The sequence below is a fragment of the Erpetoichthys calabaricus genome, chromosome 2 (genome assembly GCF_900747795.2).
Source record: "Erpetoichthys calabaricus chromosome 2, fErpCal1.3, whole genome shotgun sequence".
Taxonomy (NCBI): Eukaryota; Metazoa; Chordata; class Cladistia; order Polypteriformes; family Polypteridae; genus Erpetoichthys; species Erpetoichthys calabaricus.
The window spans coordinates 344498189-344515525 of record NC_041395.2 but is presented as its reverse complement, the minus strand read 5'-3'; the positions used below and the strand labels follow the sequence as shown (position 1 = coordinate 344515525).

The window sequence follows — 17337 nt, the reverse complement described above, 5'->3', positions numbered from 1 at the left end:
GCATCATTAGTCATTTCTAAAGATGTAATCGAGTTTTACCTGTGAACTCGTCACCGAGTGAAAGGCGCTGTACAAATTTAAACGGAATTCAACTTGACGCCTTCTCTCCGTCTGCGAGTGCAAGCGAACTTTCTCCGCGTCATCCGTCACGCCCCAAATAGGGGGCTGTTAGATCGACACCGTTTTCTGTGATGGATTGCTGTCCCATGCCAGTCGTGCCCCCCGACGGTCCAGCGTTAGAATTATTGAGTAGAGATGCCACCTCTTAATATCTAAGAGATGTACATATTGGATGAATATCTAAAAGATGGGCAGTTACCAAAAAAGTGCGTGTTTTGGCAGAGTCGATCAGTTCTCCTTAAATAAGAGAGACGTGTGGACCGTCCGCAATGTGCGTGTCGGGTACCGAGGTGCTCGCTACGCTTTAGTCGGTGGTCGCTGCGCGGATTTTTACACCTGAGCGTTTCATGCGCGATCGGTGGTTTCTGTGCTTACTTTTGATCAGGAGGGTCGTGCCGTTGCCACTGGCTTTGCCGGCGCTTACGACCTCCACCTCACAGTAATACACGTCCGAGTCCGTCTCCCTGACGTTGCTGAGGTACAAGGAGGCGTCGCCTTTGCTTGCGAAGTCCTCGTCGTCTGCTTTGGAGAGTCGCGCCTTCAGCGTCCTGTCTTCGAACACGCTCGGTGCCGCCGACGAGCTCCTCTTCCAGACGGGAGTTCCCACATAGCGCTGCTTGCTTTGGGTCGTGTTGAACACGCAGGGCAAGTGGACAGTCGCACCCTCGACCACCTCAAGTCTGCTGGGCTGGAAGACGGAGAGCTGCTGGCACTGCAGACCTGCAAGAGCAAAAGGGGGGGGGGGGGGGGGGGGGGGGGGGGGCGGAGAAAAGTAAAATAGCAATGCAAGTAGTAAGGAGAGGGGGAGACGTGGAGAAAGGCGCTATATAGCACAAGAGAGAAACGTGAAAGGCATAACACAAGACCTGCAAGTGAGATGTGAAAGGCGCTATATAGCACAAGTACAAGCCTCTTACAAATCTAAATAAGTTAAAAGAGAGTCTTTCTGGAACTTTCATGTGGACGGGTCTTTTGGGAACCAAAAATGGTTCCTCTATGGCACAGGTGTCGAACTCCAGGCCTGGAGAGCCGCAGTGGCTGCAGGTTTTCATTCAAACAGTTTTCCTAATCAGTGACCAGTTTTCACTGCTAATTCACTTTTTTCCCTTCATTTTAATAGCCGTGTTTTTAAGGACTCAGTCCTCTGAGTCCTCCAATCAGTTTCTTAATGAGAAGCCAATGCTTGCTGTTAATTAAACCCGTTAATTAATTATTCTTTCTGCCACAGCAGACATTTCTAAAACTGATGATTTTGGTTTTTTTACTAAGAACACCGTCAAGATGTTTTGATGACCTGAGAGATCAGACTTACCGAGACCTCCACCTTTCTCTGTTTTCAGATATTGTATAATGGGCACAGGTGAACTGGTCATGTGGTGGCTTGTTTCATGTCTCATTATTGTTTGGCCGCTAATTAAAGAAAAAAAGAAACAACTAAGGGGCCAGAGTTAAGTTAATTAAAAGAAGTAATTATCAGCAAAAACTGGTCACTAATTAAGAAGATGGTTAGAATGAAAACCTGGGGGGAGTTATTGCTAGAGGAGCGTAGACTACAAAGCGAACGCTTATCACGTGATTTCTCACCAAAATTGCAGGATGCGGTAAAGCGGAACCTCCGTCAAAACACCGCGCACGCGCGGCGAATTCAAATTATCGTGGTGATGAGATACATTCAAAAAAGTGAACCAGCTGAAACCGGGGACATGTTTCTGAGTGGGGGCAGTTGTCCGAAAAAAGGGGACTGTCCCCGGAAAACGGGGACGGATGGTCACCTTATTTTAAACCACTTACATGATATACTCATATTAAAACTTCTAGCAAACACATCGAAAAAAGTGCGCAGACGACGTGGATCAGCAGATTTACCCCGTGACTCCTTCGTAAAAAAAAAATATATATATTTTCTTCAAAATGGACCAAAAAAAAGAGAGACACCGGCAGCCCTTTTGTCCGATAACAAACTCCTTCTTTGATTTCCCTCAAGAAACCCTCAGACCAAAGTAATCAAACTCTCACCTCACAAATGCAGACCTACAGTACGTGGCTGCATAATCGAACCCTGGAATTCAAAGCGAGCGCGCGCCTCTTGATTTACATAAACCCCGCCCTCGCTGTCTGGATCGCGCATCCCTTAACTTTTGCAAACTGCGCTCCTCGTTGTCTGCAGCGCACTTTCAGGATCTTTAGACGTCGAGGATCGGGAGGGATGGGGGTCCTATCGCGCCCCTTAACTTTGATAAGCGGTGGGGTGGGGGGCTGGGGTTGAAGGTGGTTTGTTCCCATGGCGCCTCTTAACTTTGATAAGCCGGCCGCTAATGACGACTAATGGACTGACATGTTCGGCTAAAAGAAAACTATTACCTAAATAGTCGCCCAATTAAACAAATGCTTTGGGCTGCATAGTCGAGGAAACCATCATCTAATACCTGCGGAAACTTTTTTTGCTAGTGTAGCACGAGTCCGGCATTTAATAAAAATAAGTGCGCATGCGTTTATGGAGTCATACAAACATAAAAATGCAACACGACTCCTGAAGGCTTCCCCTAAAACGTGAATAAAAAATTCAATCAAATCCCACAAACCTCTCATGAACTACTGAAACGATGATAATAAAAAGATCTATCAAACACACTATGCAACAATAACGCATGACAAATCAATCTAACATTACCGTGAAAAAAGTAAAGAACAACGTAACAAGCCCCATTGACTCTATAAAACAAAACTTGCAAATTACTTAAAATACCTTGACCATTAAAACTACATATATATGTATATATACAAAAATGCTTGAAATCCCTATTAAAAAATAAAACCCATTTAAATAATTGAAACCTGCTCTATAAAAGTGAACATCTGAGGCCCGTGGGGTTTTTACTTCCACACTGAAACACCCATTTAAGCCGTTGATCTCCTCCCACACGTGACTTCAGACCAGTTTATACAGGTGGGTGAATTAGTCTCGTACAGAGGCAACGCCCATCTTATTCACAAACCACGTGTTACTATTTGGACCATCCATCCAAAGTTATCAGTCCTATCAGGCTAACACGATAAAAGAGCAAGATGGGAAGATATGGGACAAGATGATCGGCTGTGGCGATCCCAGACGTCAGCAGCCGAAAGAAGAAGAAGAAGAGGAAGAAGATCAGGCTAACACGAGCGTACTTCATTAGGACTTCATCGGTTCATAACCTTTGGTTGTCGTGATTCGGAAATAACATTGGACCACCAGAGTCAGGGGCATTCAGTTTAGGTGGGTGATCTCGATTGGCGGTAGGAGCGTTTAGAACGCTTTTTACGCCAAAATGAAAGGTAATGATGAAGTGGGCGGCACGGTGGCGCAGTGAGTAGCGCTGCTGCCTCGCAGTTAGGAGACCTGGATTCGCTTCCCGGGTCCTCCCTGCGTGGAGTTTGCATGTTCTCCCCTTGTCTGCATGGGTTTCCTCCCACAGTCCAAAGACATGCAGGTTAGGTGGATTGGCGATTCTAAATTGGCCCTAGTGTGTGCTTGGTGTGTGGGTGTGCTTGTGTGTGTCCTGCGGTGGGTTGGCACCCTGCCCGGGGTTTGTTTCCTGCCTTGCACCCTGCGTTGGCTGGGATTGGCTCCAGCAGACCCCCGTGACCCTGTGTTCGGATTCAGCGGGTTGGAAAATGGATGGATGGATGGTAATGATGAAGTAAAAAAATAACTTGGAAAAAGTGCGGTGATGTACAGTATATAAAAGAGTCGTTAAATTTGGAAGAACTGCAGCGATGTATATAAAAGATAGACGACAAAACCAGCGCGTAAAGAGACCGTTTAAAAGAAAAAATATTTTGAAATGTGGCGTCCGGAAAAGTCTTATGAACTGAAAATAAGGTTGACTTATTATAACCTGCAAAAGTCAAATTAAAAGAGCATTATTATTGGTAGTAAACAGAATCGTACATAGTGTGTTCTGTTTTACAGTTAGTCTACTGTACGAGGTTTATTTATTTAATTCAGTTATAAAGACTTTTTTTTTTTTTTTTGCATTGTGCTTCAAAATGAACACAAATTCGATTTTGTTTTAAGGGTTAGAAGGAGAGTCGACATCGTAAAAGTCTCCCGTTTCGGTAGCTCTCTATATTTGGACCGTCTCACGAGACACCCTTAGGCCAGAAAAATATCATAAAAAAAGTACAGTACTAGGGTGTTTGCACCGTGTTAGCCATTATGAATGTAGTGAAAAGTGAAGCAAAATGGCACCATTTACTGGCTAACTAAAAGGATTACAATATGCCAGCTTTGTCTCGCCTGAAGAAGGGGCCTGAGATGCCTCGAAAGCTGGCATATTGTAATCCTTTTAGTTAGCCAGTAAATGGTGCCATTTTGCTTCACTTTTCACTATAAAAATTAAGCAAATTTGTATGAATATGGATGGTCCAAATAGTAACAGGTGGTTTGTGGTGTTGTCTCTTTAAGAGAATTATTCACCCACTTGGATGAATTGGGCTTGAAGCGGAGAGCCACAGCCAGAGGCGGGGGACAACTGAAGATTTCGCGACCCCTCCTTTTTGCCAAAATGCAATGGGGAAGGGAAATTTGGCTCCCCCTGGATGCTGCGCCCGGGGACAGATGTCCCCCCTTGAAAAGCTACTCCACTGGCCACAGCTAACTGGGCGTTATAGTAAGGAAGCGAAATCTGTGCCTCAAAAGTTCACTTTTATGTGGTAAGTTTAAAATTATTTTAAATATATTTTTATGGGGATTTTCAGTATCGTGGCAAACAGACACACACAATATATCAAGAAACCACTTTTTTTAAAAACTCTTGTCTTAATCAGTGGCGTAGCGTAGTAGGGGCGGCCCAACCCGGGCGGCACTTTTAGGGGGCGGCAAAATTTCACAATAAATAATAATAATATCTTGTAAAAAACTTGAACCATTTCATTTCAGATTTTTGTCGCTCCTACGATTCGGACCGATTGAAATGAGCACGGAATTTTTCATTCCTTATACTGTGACGAAACTGGGGAATCCCCTTTCTTTAAATGAATGTATACGCATCTGCCGAAACTGACGAGCAGGACTTCAAACTGGAACGACTTCGACTGCGGACTTTTATTACTGCCACAGGCAACGAAAATAAATTAATTAATGCGGACCCACTTGAATTATTAAAATTTATTGTGAAATCCAAGCTGGAAGATACTCTGCCCAATATTATAATAATGCTCCGAATATTCCTCACAATTGCCATAAGCAATGCCAGCTGTGACAGGAGTTTTTCAAAATTGAAATTGATCAAAAATTATTTAAGATCAACAATGAGTACTAACCAATCTGGCTATCTTGTCTATTGAGCAAGAGGTATGTGATGCTATAGACATTGATAGTGCAATAAAAGACTTTGCTCTTAAAAAAAGTAGACGAATAAAGTTTTAGTTAAAGACAGTTTTGTTTTTAATTCTAACAATTATATTATTTTTCAATAAAAATATAAATAGTAACAGTATCGTTCTAGTTCTAATTGGAAGTCGATTTGTGTTTTATATTCAATTCGCTAATAACTTCATCTTGTCGATCGTCAAGGTATAATCATAAGTGTTCTATACCGTTATATCAATGTAAGTGGCATATGTGTAAGAATTTTTGTAATAAATGTGATTATTATATTGTAAAACATATATACATGACTTTTTTATTTGTAACCTGTACAATACACAATAATGATGATTGTTCTTGCCGAAAAATTCTTTAGAATTACTGTATATTTTAGTCTTTTAAATTGAAATACCTAAATAAGGGGGCGGCGGAATTTTCCTCCGCCCCGGGCGGCTGACACCCACGCTACGCCACTGGTCTTAATACTGGTAATGAAACTGTTTTCCTCTTGTGTAAATGTCGTGATACAATCAGTATAAACAGTACTATTCTTTAGTCCGGATACCAGGAGTCCCACACCAGTCAGCATCAGTTACCCCCTCCCAAAAAATCAGTGAAACACTCGCATTGCCAAACGCTATACGTCAACATTTAACACAACTGTTTGAAACAGGAAAGAAATGAAAACGAAGAGTCTAATTGGTGCAGCGCCGCAGAGCCTCATGGGACGTCAGTGCCGCCCGTCGCTACATCAGGTTATATTTCTAAGAGGCCAGCGGTCTTAACTAATTGTAAGTTTTGTTTTGTAGATGCAATGGGGCTTGTCACGTTTTTTTCCCCCTCTTTTCACAATACAGTATCTTTTTTTGATTTGCTATGCGCCGTTTTTAAATTTAAAACCATCAATTATGTTGTCTGTTTCTTTTTTTTTTCAGAATTCACTGTCTTAATCTTCTTTATTTATTTATCTGGTTTGTACAATGCTATATAATGTATACGGTGCCGTTCTTTATTATATTCTGTAAGTGCCTTGAGCATGGGAAAGGCGCTATATAAATAAGTGTATTATTATTATTATTATTTCACTAGTTCTTGGGATGTGTGAGGATTTTATAGCACATTACGAAGTTCTATTGTATTCACGGTATAATGGAAGCCTTGACGACTCATATTGTATTTATTGTAAAATTTTATTTATATGACTTTACAAAGGCATGAGCACTTGTGTTACAAAATGAATAAGCCTATTTAATTATTTATTTTAGAAAAAGGCCCACCCTATTTGAAAGGCGGACTACGGCCCCGTATTGGCCAAAGCCCCCCTACTATTATTATTTATTTATTTATTTTTTTTATAGAGTGCGGGTGGAACAGAAGCGATCGTCTGCGGTTATCTACAGCGGCAAACGCTCACATTTTCTCTACACGGGTCTCTTTTTCCAAAATCTGTCACGAAATTGTTAATAAAATAAACACATGGAGCTCCAGTAAAGATTTTTCTTTTGATTTGATTTGTGAATGAGGATCTACACTCTCTTTTAAAATGCTGGTTCTTTGACGGCACTTTAGGATTCTTTACTCCGTTCCTGCATTGTCTGACCAAGCAGCATTTAATTCTGGGAAGACTTCTTTGTATATGAAGCCGATTCTTTGTGTTTTGAAAAGTTTCCTAATCAGCAAAAAAAAAAAAATCCTTGATGTGTGAGCAGGACACTAACAGATTAAGAAAATCTGGATTTAGGCTGGATGTGTTATTGTATACAGTGAGAGTCCTTTAAAAATCAGGACCCCCCACTGGCATTCCACAAATCTGTTGCCTTCTCTCCATTTACAGATCTAAATAAATCTCATGGTTCATTCTGGAACCTTCCTGAAAAATAAAAGTGTTGAGTCAATTAAATTTATTAAACCACACAAATACAATTGTATTAAGGTTGCATGCAGCAAGTATAAATAATACTCAAATTTTATATCCCTAGTACAGTAGTTTCATTTATTAAGTGCCGCCATTCTTTAACGGCACTTTCTGTTTCTTTGGTGGGCTGTGTGGTTCCCCCTTGAACTGCTACTTGACTGAGCACCATTTCATTCTGGGACGGGAATTCTTTCGCCTATGAAGTTGGTCCTTTCTTTAGATGGAAAAAACTGAAATCTTTAAAGTATGGGGGCTTGAGCTGCTTAGCAGGACACTAACAAGATTAAGAAAACTTGAACGTGGCCTGTGTGATTGTGTGCAGCGAGAGTCCTTTTCAAATCAGGACCCCCCTCTGCTATCTGTTTCCATCTGTTATGGTTACTTACTGCAGTAGCGGGGTCGTGGCCCCCACATTCTAACACGGGCCCCTAGGGCAGGATCTCTGGCGGGCCCTTCATCTAGGGTTAAGGAAAACATGATACCCAATAGGATTTAAAATTCAAATAAGCGCGGTTAATGATGTGAAAACATATGAAGTATTATGCACATTTATTGAATATATTTATAAAATAAAGATCCGAATGAAAAACTTACAATAGTATCAAAAATTATTGCAAAATCTGTTTTCTAACTTTCTTTGATGCAAAATTTTCAATGACCTCACTAAAATCAACATGTTTAGCTAAATCATTTATAAACTAACTAGACATTAAGCCCGTTACAATAACGGGCGCTAGAACAGTAGTCCATAAACATTAGTAGGTACAGTCTATATTAACCCTTTGCAGTCGTATTTAATTTTCAACGTCACGCTACATTAGTCGTAATTAATTATTGAAAAAACGCCAATAATTACAGCAGTTATTTTTTTCAAGCACGTAGGAATAACACAGGCCACTTTTCTCGACCAGGCGACTGTGCAAATCGGTCAGAAACTTGCAGGGCCACCAGCGGTGGCCTGACGACCTATAGCGCACTTTTTACTAAGGCCAGTTTTCTGGCCTAACGACCGCAAAGGGTTAAATGGCAAGGGACCTTTTACCTCATTCAATTTTTTTCGTAAAATGCCTGTAATTGTCCGTAATATGCGTTTAATTATCTGTCCCAACAGCGGGCAATCAGCAGATTCTCCCCAGCAACGGATGTAATGTGCGCGAAAATAAATCTACACTTTACCGGGCCAAGCTTCCTAATCGCAAATCTGACATCCTCAGAGTGAACACTTGCACAACAATGGGGAAGCTGGTCTCCGCATCTCAGTATCCGACTGGACTTTTCGTGTTTTCTGTTTTAGGTCTTACCTCATTTATCGAAATCCGATTGGATCGGCCGCGCAATATTTTATAGGTCCCGCCCTCTCTGTCTTGTGTGACGTGTCAGGCGGCCTTTGAAGCATCTGTCAGCTGACTCCATGAATTCTTTTAAAAAACAACTCAAAACTCATCTGTTCAGGAAGGCTTTTAGCTCGACTTGACTTTATTACACTTCTCTGTCAAGATGCTCATGTAACCTGTATGTGTGTGTGTGCGAGACCATCAATTCAGGCCCGGCCTTAGGCATAGGCGAAGTAGGCGACCGCCTAGGGCCCCGGCATCCGGGGGGCCCCGGATCGACTCCTTGGTCTAATTTTCACGCATTTCGCAGAACTTCCAGGGGGGTTCCACCCCCCTCAGGGGGCCCCTGGACCCCCCTTTCGCCTAGGGCCCCATAAGATCAATTATGTTGTCTGTTTTTTTTTCAGAATTTACTGTCTTAATCTTCTTTATTTATTTATCTGGTTTGTACAATGCTATATACTGTATACACTGCCGTTCTTTATTATATTCTGTAAGGGCCTTGAGCATGGGAAAGGCGCTATATAAATGTATTATTATTAAGCGTCGCACCGTGCCCCACGCATGCGCACTTCACCAGAAGACACACGTGGACACTGGACGCAGGGGTTTTATTAAAGAGGATTGTGAATATAAATTGTTTGCATTTTTAGCTTTAAATGTAGGTCTACAATTTAGTTGAAGATCCGTCCAGTTCTATGACACTTAGTTTTTCATGTACTCCGGCATTTGTGATATACTTTTCTAATGTAGGGTTTCCTATAGGAAATTTTCCGACAAAAATAATGGAGGTTGTCGCAGGCCTCAATCTTCTTGCAAAAAGCTGGAAATTACGTCTTTTTGAAAAAGACGGCAATTTTGAAAAAAATCGAAATTTTACCTTTAACTCTTTATATCTGTAGAAATAAGTGATGTAAATGTTTAATTTTTTTGTGTAGCATTTCGTATTGTTTAAAAAAAAATGTACAATTTAAGTTTATTGTTTATAATATTTATAAAGTATCTATATATATATATATATATAAAATCCCTATGTGCGTCCAGGTGTCCGTGTGTGGGTGTCTTCTGATGAAGTGCGCATGCGCGGGGCACGGTGTGATGCGCGATATTACTGTCAGAGAAAGTTAGAGGCATTTTACGGAAATACGAACCAGTATTACTGCGAGAGGAAATTAAAGGTACACAATACAGTGACGCATATTACAGCCACATACAAGCCAGTATTACTGTCAGAGGAATATTACCAACGCGCACGCCTGTATTACCGCCAGAGAAAATTAAAGGTATATTACGGACGTACAAGCCAGCGGACGTACAAGACGGTATCCTTCAATAAGGGCGCGCACTAAAAGGCGAACCTCAAAAGAGCGACCTCAATTGGGCGCAGCGAATAAAGATCTGCACCTTTGTTGCTCTTCACATATTCCAGAGCCATTTGAACTAAATTATCTACGAACGCCTTTATTCGCCGCGCTCAATTGAGGTCGCCCTTTTGAAGCTCGCCTGTTTGTGTGCGCCCTTATTGAATAGAGCCGTACAAGACAGTATTACTGTCACAGAAAATTAGACACACAATACACGACGGCAGCCCACGAACAACGGTCAGCTCAGCAAGTAAACATCAACAAAAGAAAGGCTGAAAGAAAGAAAAATACGACCAACAAAAAGAATGAGGTCAAAGTCCCTTGTCATTTAATATAGACTGTGCCTACTAATGTTTATGCACTACTGTTCTAGCACCCATTATTGTAACGGGCTAAATGACTAGTACATACTGTAAAACTATATGACACCAAATCAGCAATTAATATCAAAATATTCGACCAGTGGAGAGGTCTACGTCTTTTTCTATGTTAATTAATGTTGTCTTATTTTAGTTTCTTATTTTGTCTTTTATTTTTCTTTTCTTCATTATGTAAAGCACTTTGAGCTACTTTTTTGTATGAAAATGTGCTATATAAATAAATGTTGTACGTTTTATTTGGATTCGCAAAATGTCAAAGCAAGAAAGTTGTAGAAAAATGTATGTAGAAATTTTTTTATCTGAAACTTTTTTTTTGATATTGTTTTTAGTTTTCAAAATATTTTATGCTGAAGTTGACACTCCACGCTGTAGGATCAATTCTTGCTTTCTGTTCATACGTTTTGTTTGTGCATAATATCTACTCATCCCGCTCCAGGCCCCTGTGATCCCGGGCCCCCTAGCTAGAGCCCTGTCAGCACCCCCTTGTGGGGGCCATGAGAGGGGGTGTCGCTCGGGTGGGAACAAAATGATGAAACCGTTTCCATTTCTTATTTGGCAATGCATTTACAATTGGAATATTGTTCAAAAGTCAAACTGCCATTATTAAATAATCACACAGCTAGTATCCTATGAAAAGGAACATTTAAAGCACAGACTTCACGTCCTTAATGTAAACACCTTCCTCACACACCTGCCTCGAGACTGTTACAGCGCCAGTTCATAAAGGTGGGTGAATTAGTCTCTTAAAGAGACACTCACCTTATTCACAAACCACCTATTTACTACTAGTACTATTTAGGCCATCCATTTTTATCAATCCTATATATATTGTGAAGAGGGGGGCTAAACGCATGCTAAGGAGATGTGGTCGCTCCTCCAAAACCCGCTCTTAAACGGTGACACAATGGCAAACAAACAAGTCTTTTCATTTTACCTCCTCTTTGCTCGATCAGCTGCTGCTGCTGTGCCACGTGATCTGTATCTCACACGGCGCTTCGAACATTGAAAAGGCCGTACAGCAGCTGTCCTTTTGTCTTACTGCCTCGTCTCTCGTTTCCCCCAGACAACCTCTGCTCCTGTTGGGGGTCCCGCTCCTGAGGTGTGTCCTGATGAAGATTTTCTATTCTTTTAATTGAGAGACAGAACAGTGCCCTCTGGTACACATGGAGCTCGAATCCCTCCTGAAGTGACTTATGTTTGTTTGAAGTGAAGTGAAATGAAGTTCCTGTCTCTTGAATCTCCTTTGTTTTTCTGTGCAGCTCTGTGACCCAAACGTGACAGTATATATAGTCAGTCAGTAATCCATCCTGCTATATCCTAACACAGGGTCATGGGGGTCTGCTGGAGCCAATCCCAGCCAGCACAGGGTGCAATTCAGGAACAAACCCCGGGCAGGGTGCCAACCCACCACACTAAGCACACACTAGGGACAATTTAGGATCACCAATTCACCTAACTTGCATATCTTTGGACTGTGGGAGGAAACCGGACCACCCAGATGCTTGCTGCGCCATGTGTGACCTTCAATGAAACAATTTATTGTAGCAGTACTGTCGTACTAACGTACTAACCTCCAATTCCTGTCCTTCCTTTTCTTTCTCCAAATACCCAATCTCCACACAATCGGCTCTGTAGTAGACGTGAAGCCATCTGTAAGCTTAGAACTCTGATTCTTCAAAAGGAACATTGAAATAGCTTCGTAGCCCGTGTTTAATTAATCTGTCCTTCCACTGTCACACCACCCACAGCAAGAATACAGCGTGAGGCAGGGACAATCCATGAACGAAGCTCCAGCTCCTCGCTAGCTCTGCGGCATCGTGTCCTCACATCTTTAATTATTACATCCATCCATCCATTATCATTACAGGGTCACGGGGGTCCGCTGGAGCCAATCAGGGCACAAGGCAGGAAACAAATCCCGGGCAGGGCACCAGCCCACTGGAGGGCACGCACACACTAGGGACAATTTAGGATCGCCAATGTACCTAACCTGCATGTCTTTGGAGTGTGGGAGGAAACCGGAGCACCCGGTGGAAACCGACGCAGACATGGGGAGAACATGCAAACTCCGCACAAAGTTAACCCAGGTCTCCTTACTGCGAGGCAGCAGCACTACCACTGCTTCAGCATGCCACCCTACTGACCTTTCAGAGACACCCAGAATGTCCCGTATTTAGTTAGTTTTCAAATTTCAAACCCCGGGCATGGCGCCAGTCCACCGCAGGGCACATGCACCCACACAACAAGCACCCACTAGAGACAAATATATATATATACTGGACAAAGAGCCCGTTTCGACAACGTAAGATGAAATGGGCACGAGTTTGTGTCAGCAGTGTATGAAGAACAAAGGATAAGTAATGAAGTGTAATGATTGTAGTCCGCTTTATTCATTACTGTACAGGCTTGTACTGTTAGTTGATGACTTTTCCAGGCCTATAGTATAATATTGAATGATGAATGTTCTAGTACAATCAGAGTAGCAAAGAGGTGCTACACTGAAAAGCTGGAAAATAGGTTTACAGCCAACGACCCTGCATCAGTGTGGAGAGGTTTGAAAGACATCACCAACTACAGGAAACCATCCCCCCATACTGAAGAGAACCATCAACTGGCCAACGAGCTGAATTTGTTCTACTGCAGGTTTGATAATCCCTCTTTCACACCTCTCACCCACGCCAATCTAAATACACTCTCAGCACCCACTACCAAGCCCCTGCCCCTCCCCACTGACACCATACCTGCACTCAGGATCTGTGAAGGGGACGTGAGTCAGCTCTTCAGGAGACAGAAGATCAGGAAGGCACCAGGTCCAGATGGTGTGTCACCCTCCTGTCTTAAAGTCTGTGCTGATCAGCTGGCCCCCATATTTACACAGATCTTCAACAGATCCCTGGAGCTATGTGAAGTTCCCTCCTGCCTTAAGCGTTCCACAATTATCCCGGTTCCAAAGAAAACCTCCATTGCAGGGTTAAATGACTACAGGCCAGTCGCCCTGACGTCTGTGGTCATGAAATCCTTTGAAAGACTGGTGTTGACCTACCTGAAGGACATTACAGACCCCCTGCTTGACCCCCTACAGTTTGCTTACCGAGCAAACAGGTCAGTGGATGATGCAATCAACATGGGACTGCACTACATCCTGCAACATCTCGACTCTCCAGGGACATATGCTAGGATCCTGTTTGTGGACTTCAGCTCGGCGTTCAATACTATCATTCCAGAAGTCCTCCACACCAAACTCACTTGGCTCACTGTACCAGCTCCCATCTCCCAGTGGATCAAAAACTTCCTGACAGATAGGAAGCAGCAAGTGAGACTGGGAAAAATCACATCCAGCACACGAACAGTCAGCACTGGTGCCCCCCAGGGATGTGTCCTCTCTCCTCTGCTCTTCTCCCTCTACACAAATGACTGCACCTCAAGAGACCCGTCTGTTAAAATCCTGAAGTTCGCAGATGATATGACAGACATTGGCCTCATCAAGGACAGTGACGAGTCTGTATACAGACGAGAGGTCGAACAGCTGGCCCTCTGGTGCGGTCAAAACAACCTGGAGCTGAACAAGCTTAAAACTGTGGAGATGACAGTGGACTTCAGGAGGAGCCCCCCAGTGCTGCCCCCTCTCACACTACTCAACAGCATTGTGTCTGCTGTGGAAAACTTTAGGTTTCTGGGATCCACAATTTCCCAGGACCTAAAGTGGGAACTAAACATAAACACAATTGTTAAAAAGGCCCAGCAGAAGTTGTACTTCCTGCGCCAGCTCAGGAAGTTCAACCTGCCTCAGGAGCTGCTCATCCAATTTTACTCTGCAGTAATCCAGTCTGTTCTCTGTTCATCTACCACAGTCTGGTTTGGCTCAGCCACAAAACAGGACAGGAACAGACTTCAACGGACAGTCAGGATTGCAGAAAAAATCATTGGTGTTGATCTGCCCTCCATTCAAGACTTATACAGATCTCGAGTCAGGAAACGGGCAGAAAACATCATTGCAGACCCATCACACCCTGGTTACAACCTTTTTCAACTTCTTCCCTCTGGTAGGCGCTACAGAGCACTGTACGCCAAAACTACCTGACATGTGAACAGTTTCTTTCCTCAGGCCATCACTCTCATGAACAATTAAGTCAATCTCACAGCATCAGGGACAATACTAGGTAAAACCGGAGTCCAATTCCTTGTATGTGTACGTATACTTGGCCAATAAAGCTGATTCTGATTCTGAATAGTAATAAGTATAAGCACCACAAACCTGATATACAGTAGGTGTATTGAATGAATGCGGAATTGAATCAGAATGCGTAATTAGGCCTCGAGCTGTAGTCGAAATCGCCTTTCAGGCCTCTAGAGCTTTAATCGAAGTCGCCTTTCTCTTTGAATTTTCGCGGCCGTAAATCCGCCACCTGCCGCAATGTCGGTCTTGTAAGGTTTTTCGGGCAGCTGCACAGAAGGCGACTGCGCATTCGGCTTCGGACGGAAGTGAGTGAGTGAGGAGGCTGGTGAATTATGTATTAAGAGATATATATTATATTACATAGTGAGTGAGTAGACTGGTGAGTTATATATAAGATATATTTATTTATATATAATTTTTTTTTTTTAAATTAAATTACAATTCACTGTTTTAGGGTTTTCCTTAATTTTTTAAATCATGTTCACACAATTAATTTTTTTATGCACTTTGAGCTACATCATTTGTATGAAAATGTGCTATATAAATAAATGTTGTTGTTATTAATCACCAAAGCTGTAGATTCTGAATATTTACTCTTCCTCTCACTTGGTGATTGCATTGTGACAAACAGCGGGGCAGACAAACTTTCTTGCTCATTTATTAGATGGAGCCGCTTACGGATCTAAATAAATATATGTTCTTCTTTCTAAAACCCTATTGGATGGGTCTTTTGGGAACCATAAATGGTTCCCCTATGGGATCGCTGTGCCAAACCGCTGGGCACCTTGAGTTTTAAGAGTCAGCTTGAGACTGGGCTTTTAGTGAATTGAGGGGTCGGGGTGCACTCAGACCTGATTTTATTAGCATGAAACGCTAAAATGATTTTTTAAATAATAGATAGATAGATACTTTATTAATCCCAATGGGAAATTCACATTTTCCAGCAGCAGCATACTGATACAATAAATAATATTAAATTAAAGAATGATAATAATGCAGGTGAAAAAAAAGACAATAACTTTGTAAATAATAATAATAATTATTATAATAAATAATTAAATAATAATTATAATAGTTTAAAAAAACACAATAAAACAACACCATCCAATTAAAAAGCATAAATATTTCCATCCATCCATTATCCAACCCGCTATATCCTAAATACAGGGTCATGAGGGGTCTGCAGGAGTCAATCCCAGCCATCACAGGGTGCAAGGCAGGGAAAAAAAACCTTGGGCAGGGTGCCAGCCCACCGCAGGGCACACAACAAGCACAATTTAGGATCGCCAATGCACCTAACCTGCATGTCTTTGGACTGCGGAAGGAAACCCACGCAGACACGGGGGCAACCTGCAAACTCCACGCAGAGAGGACGCTGGAAGTGAACCCGGGTCTCCTAATTGCGAGGCAACAACGCTACCCACTGCGCCACCGTGCCATGTTGCAGAAAAAAAAAAAAAAACCTCAAACTGTGCTTGACCCGGAGAGCCATGAACTGTGAGAACTCCATCTAGACTGACTCTTCGTGTAGAATAAAACAGTAACAAAAATGCTAAAGTTTACTACGTGCCTATAGTGCTGCCCGCTTTACAATTACATGCAGAAGTTCCTGCCAAATTTTGAAATAATTCTGAACAGATCATCTCACAAAAAAATGTTCTTTTTTTTTTTTTTAATTTGTGATAGAATAGAATACTGGTCAAAGTCTGTGGTGTGCTGGCATCCCATCCTGGGTTTGTTCCTGCCTTGTGCCCTGCAATAGCTGGGAGAGGCTCCTACAGACCCTGCGACCCTGTTCAGGACTAAGTGGGTTTGAAAATGACTGACTGGAAGGAACAAAACCTGGACAGGATGCCAGCCCATCACAGGACGAATACAAACACACACACACACACACACACCGCTAATTTAGGATCACCAGTCCATCTAACCTGCATGTCTTTGGAAACCCACGCAGACATGGGGAGAACATGCAAACTCCACACAGGGAGGACAAGGGACATGAATCCCGGTCTCCTTACTGCAGAGTAGCAATGCTACCACGGCATCACAGTACCATCAACAAAAATAAAATAAATTTGAGATCCATCCAAGAGAAAAGCGGGTTGGAAAATGACTGTCTGACTGGTCAAAGTGCCCGGCTTTGCCCAGATGTATTTGTAGGGAGAAGGAAAGAAAGCAAAGGTTGGTGTGTTTTGTAAATGGTGTCCCTGTTGGCATTGCTAGCTGACCCATTCTTCATCCACCCTGCCTCTCCATCAATGTTTCTGTTCTCATGAGATGAGATTTTCCTCTTTTTAGGTCAATTTAACTCCTTACCACAAATGCTGTCATGTCTGACTCGTCCTCTTCATTCAAGGTGGACAGTTCCTAGTGCTTAAATTATGAAGAAAAAGCCGACAAAGCAGGAGTTAAACAACAAGCCTTTGCTTCTCCTTTGTGTTGTGCTGCACTTCCATTCTCGACTGAGCCCCCTGCACAAGCCCACAACAGTCCATGTTATATTTACAGTAGACAGAAGCAGCGCATGTGGCGTTGCCCGGGTCAGTAATGTTAAGCCACTTTGATTAGAGACATGGAGACCTTTAATGTTTAGGGGGGTGTGTTGGTTACTAATTGGTGATTGTAATTATTTAAAAAACTTTGAGCAGTAAGAGGAGCATATGGTGGGAGTTGGAGTAGTGAAGTCACTTGTAG

General features: G+C 42.5%; 1 protein-coding gene and 1 long non-coding RNA gene across 2 annotated transcripts in view; one reads left to right on the top strand and one right to left on the bottom strand.

Annotated features, from left to right (window-relative positions):
* Positions 1-424: 424 nt before the first annotated feature.
* LOC114645245 (natural cytotoxicity triggering receptor 3-like) overlaps positions 425-17337 on the bottom strand; it is a 21141-nt gene continuing 4228 nt past the window's right edge. Inside the window, exon 2 of the mRNA XM_028793118.2 lies at positions 425-840. Coding sequence (XP_028648951.2) covers positions 425-840 — 416 coding nt within the window. The remainder of the gene's footprint in view (positions 841-17337) is intronic.
* On the top strand, positions 3225-7031 carry LOC127526784 (uncharacterized). The gene is made up of 3 exons (XR_007934220.1): positions 3225-3376; positions 4568-4815; positions 6829-7031. It is a non-coding gene; the product is annotated as an uncharacterized LOC127526784 (long non-coding RNA).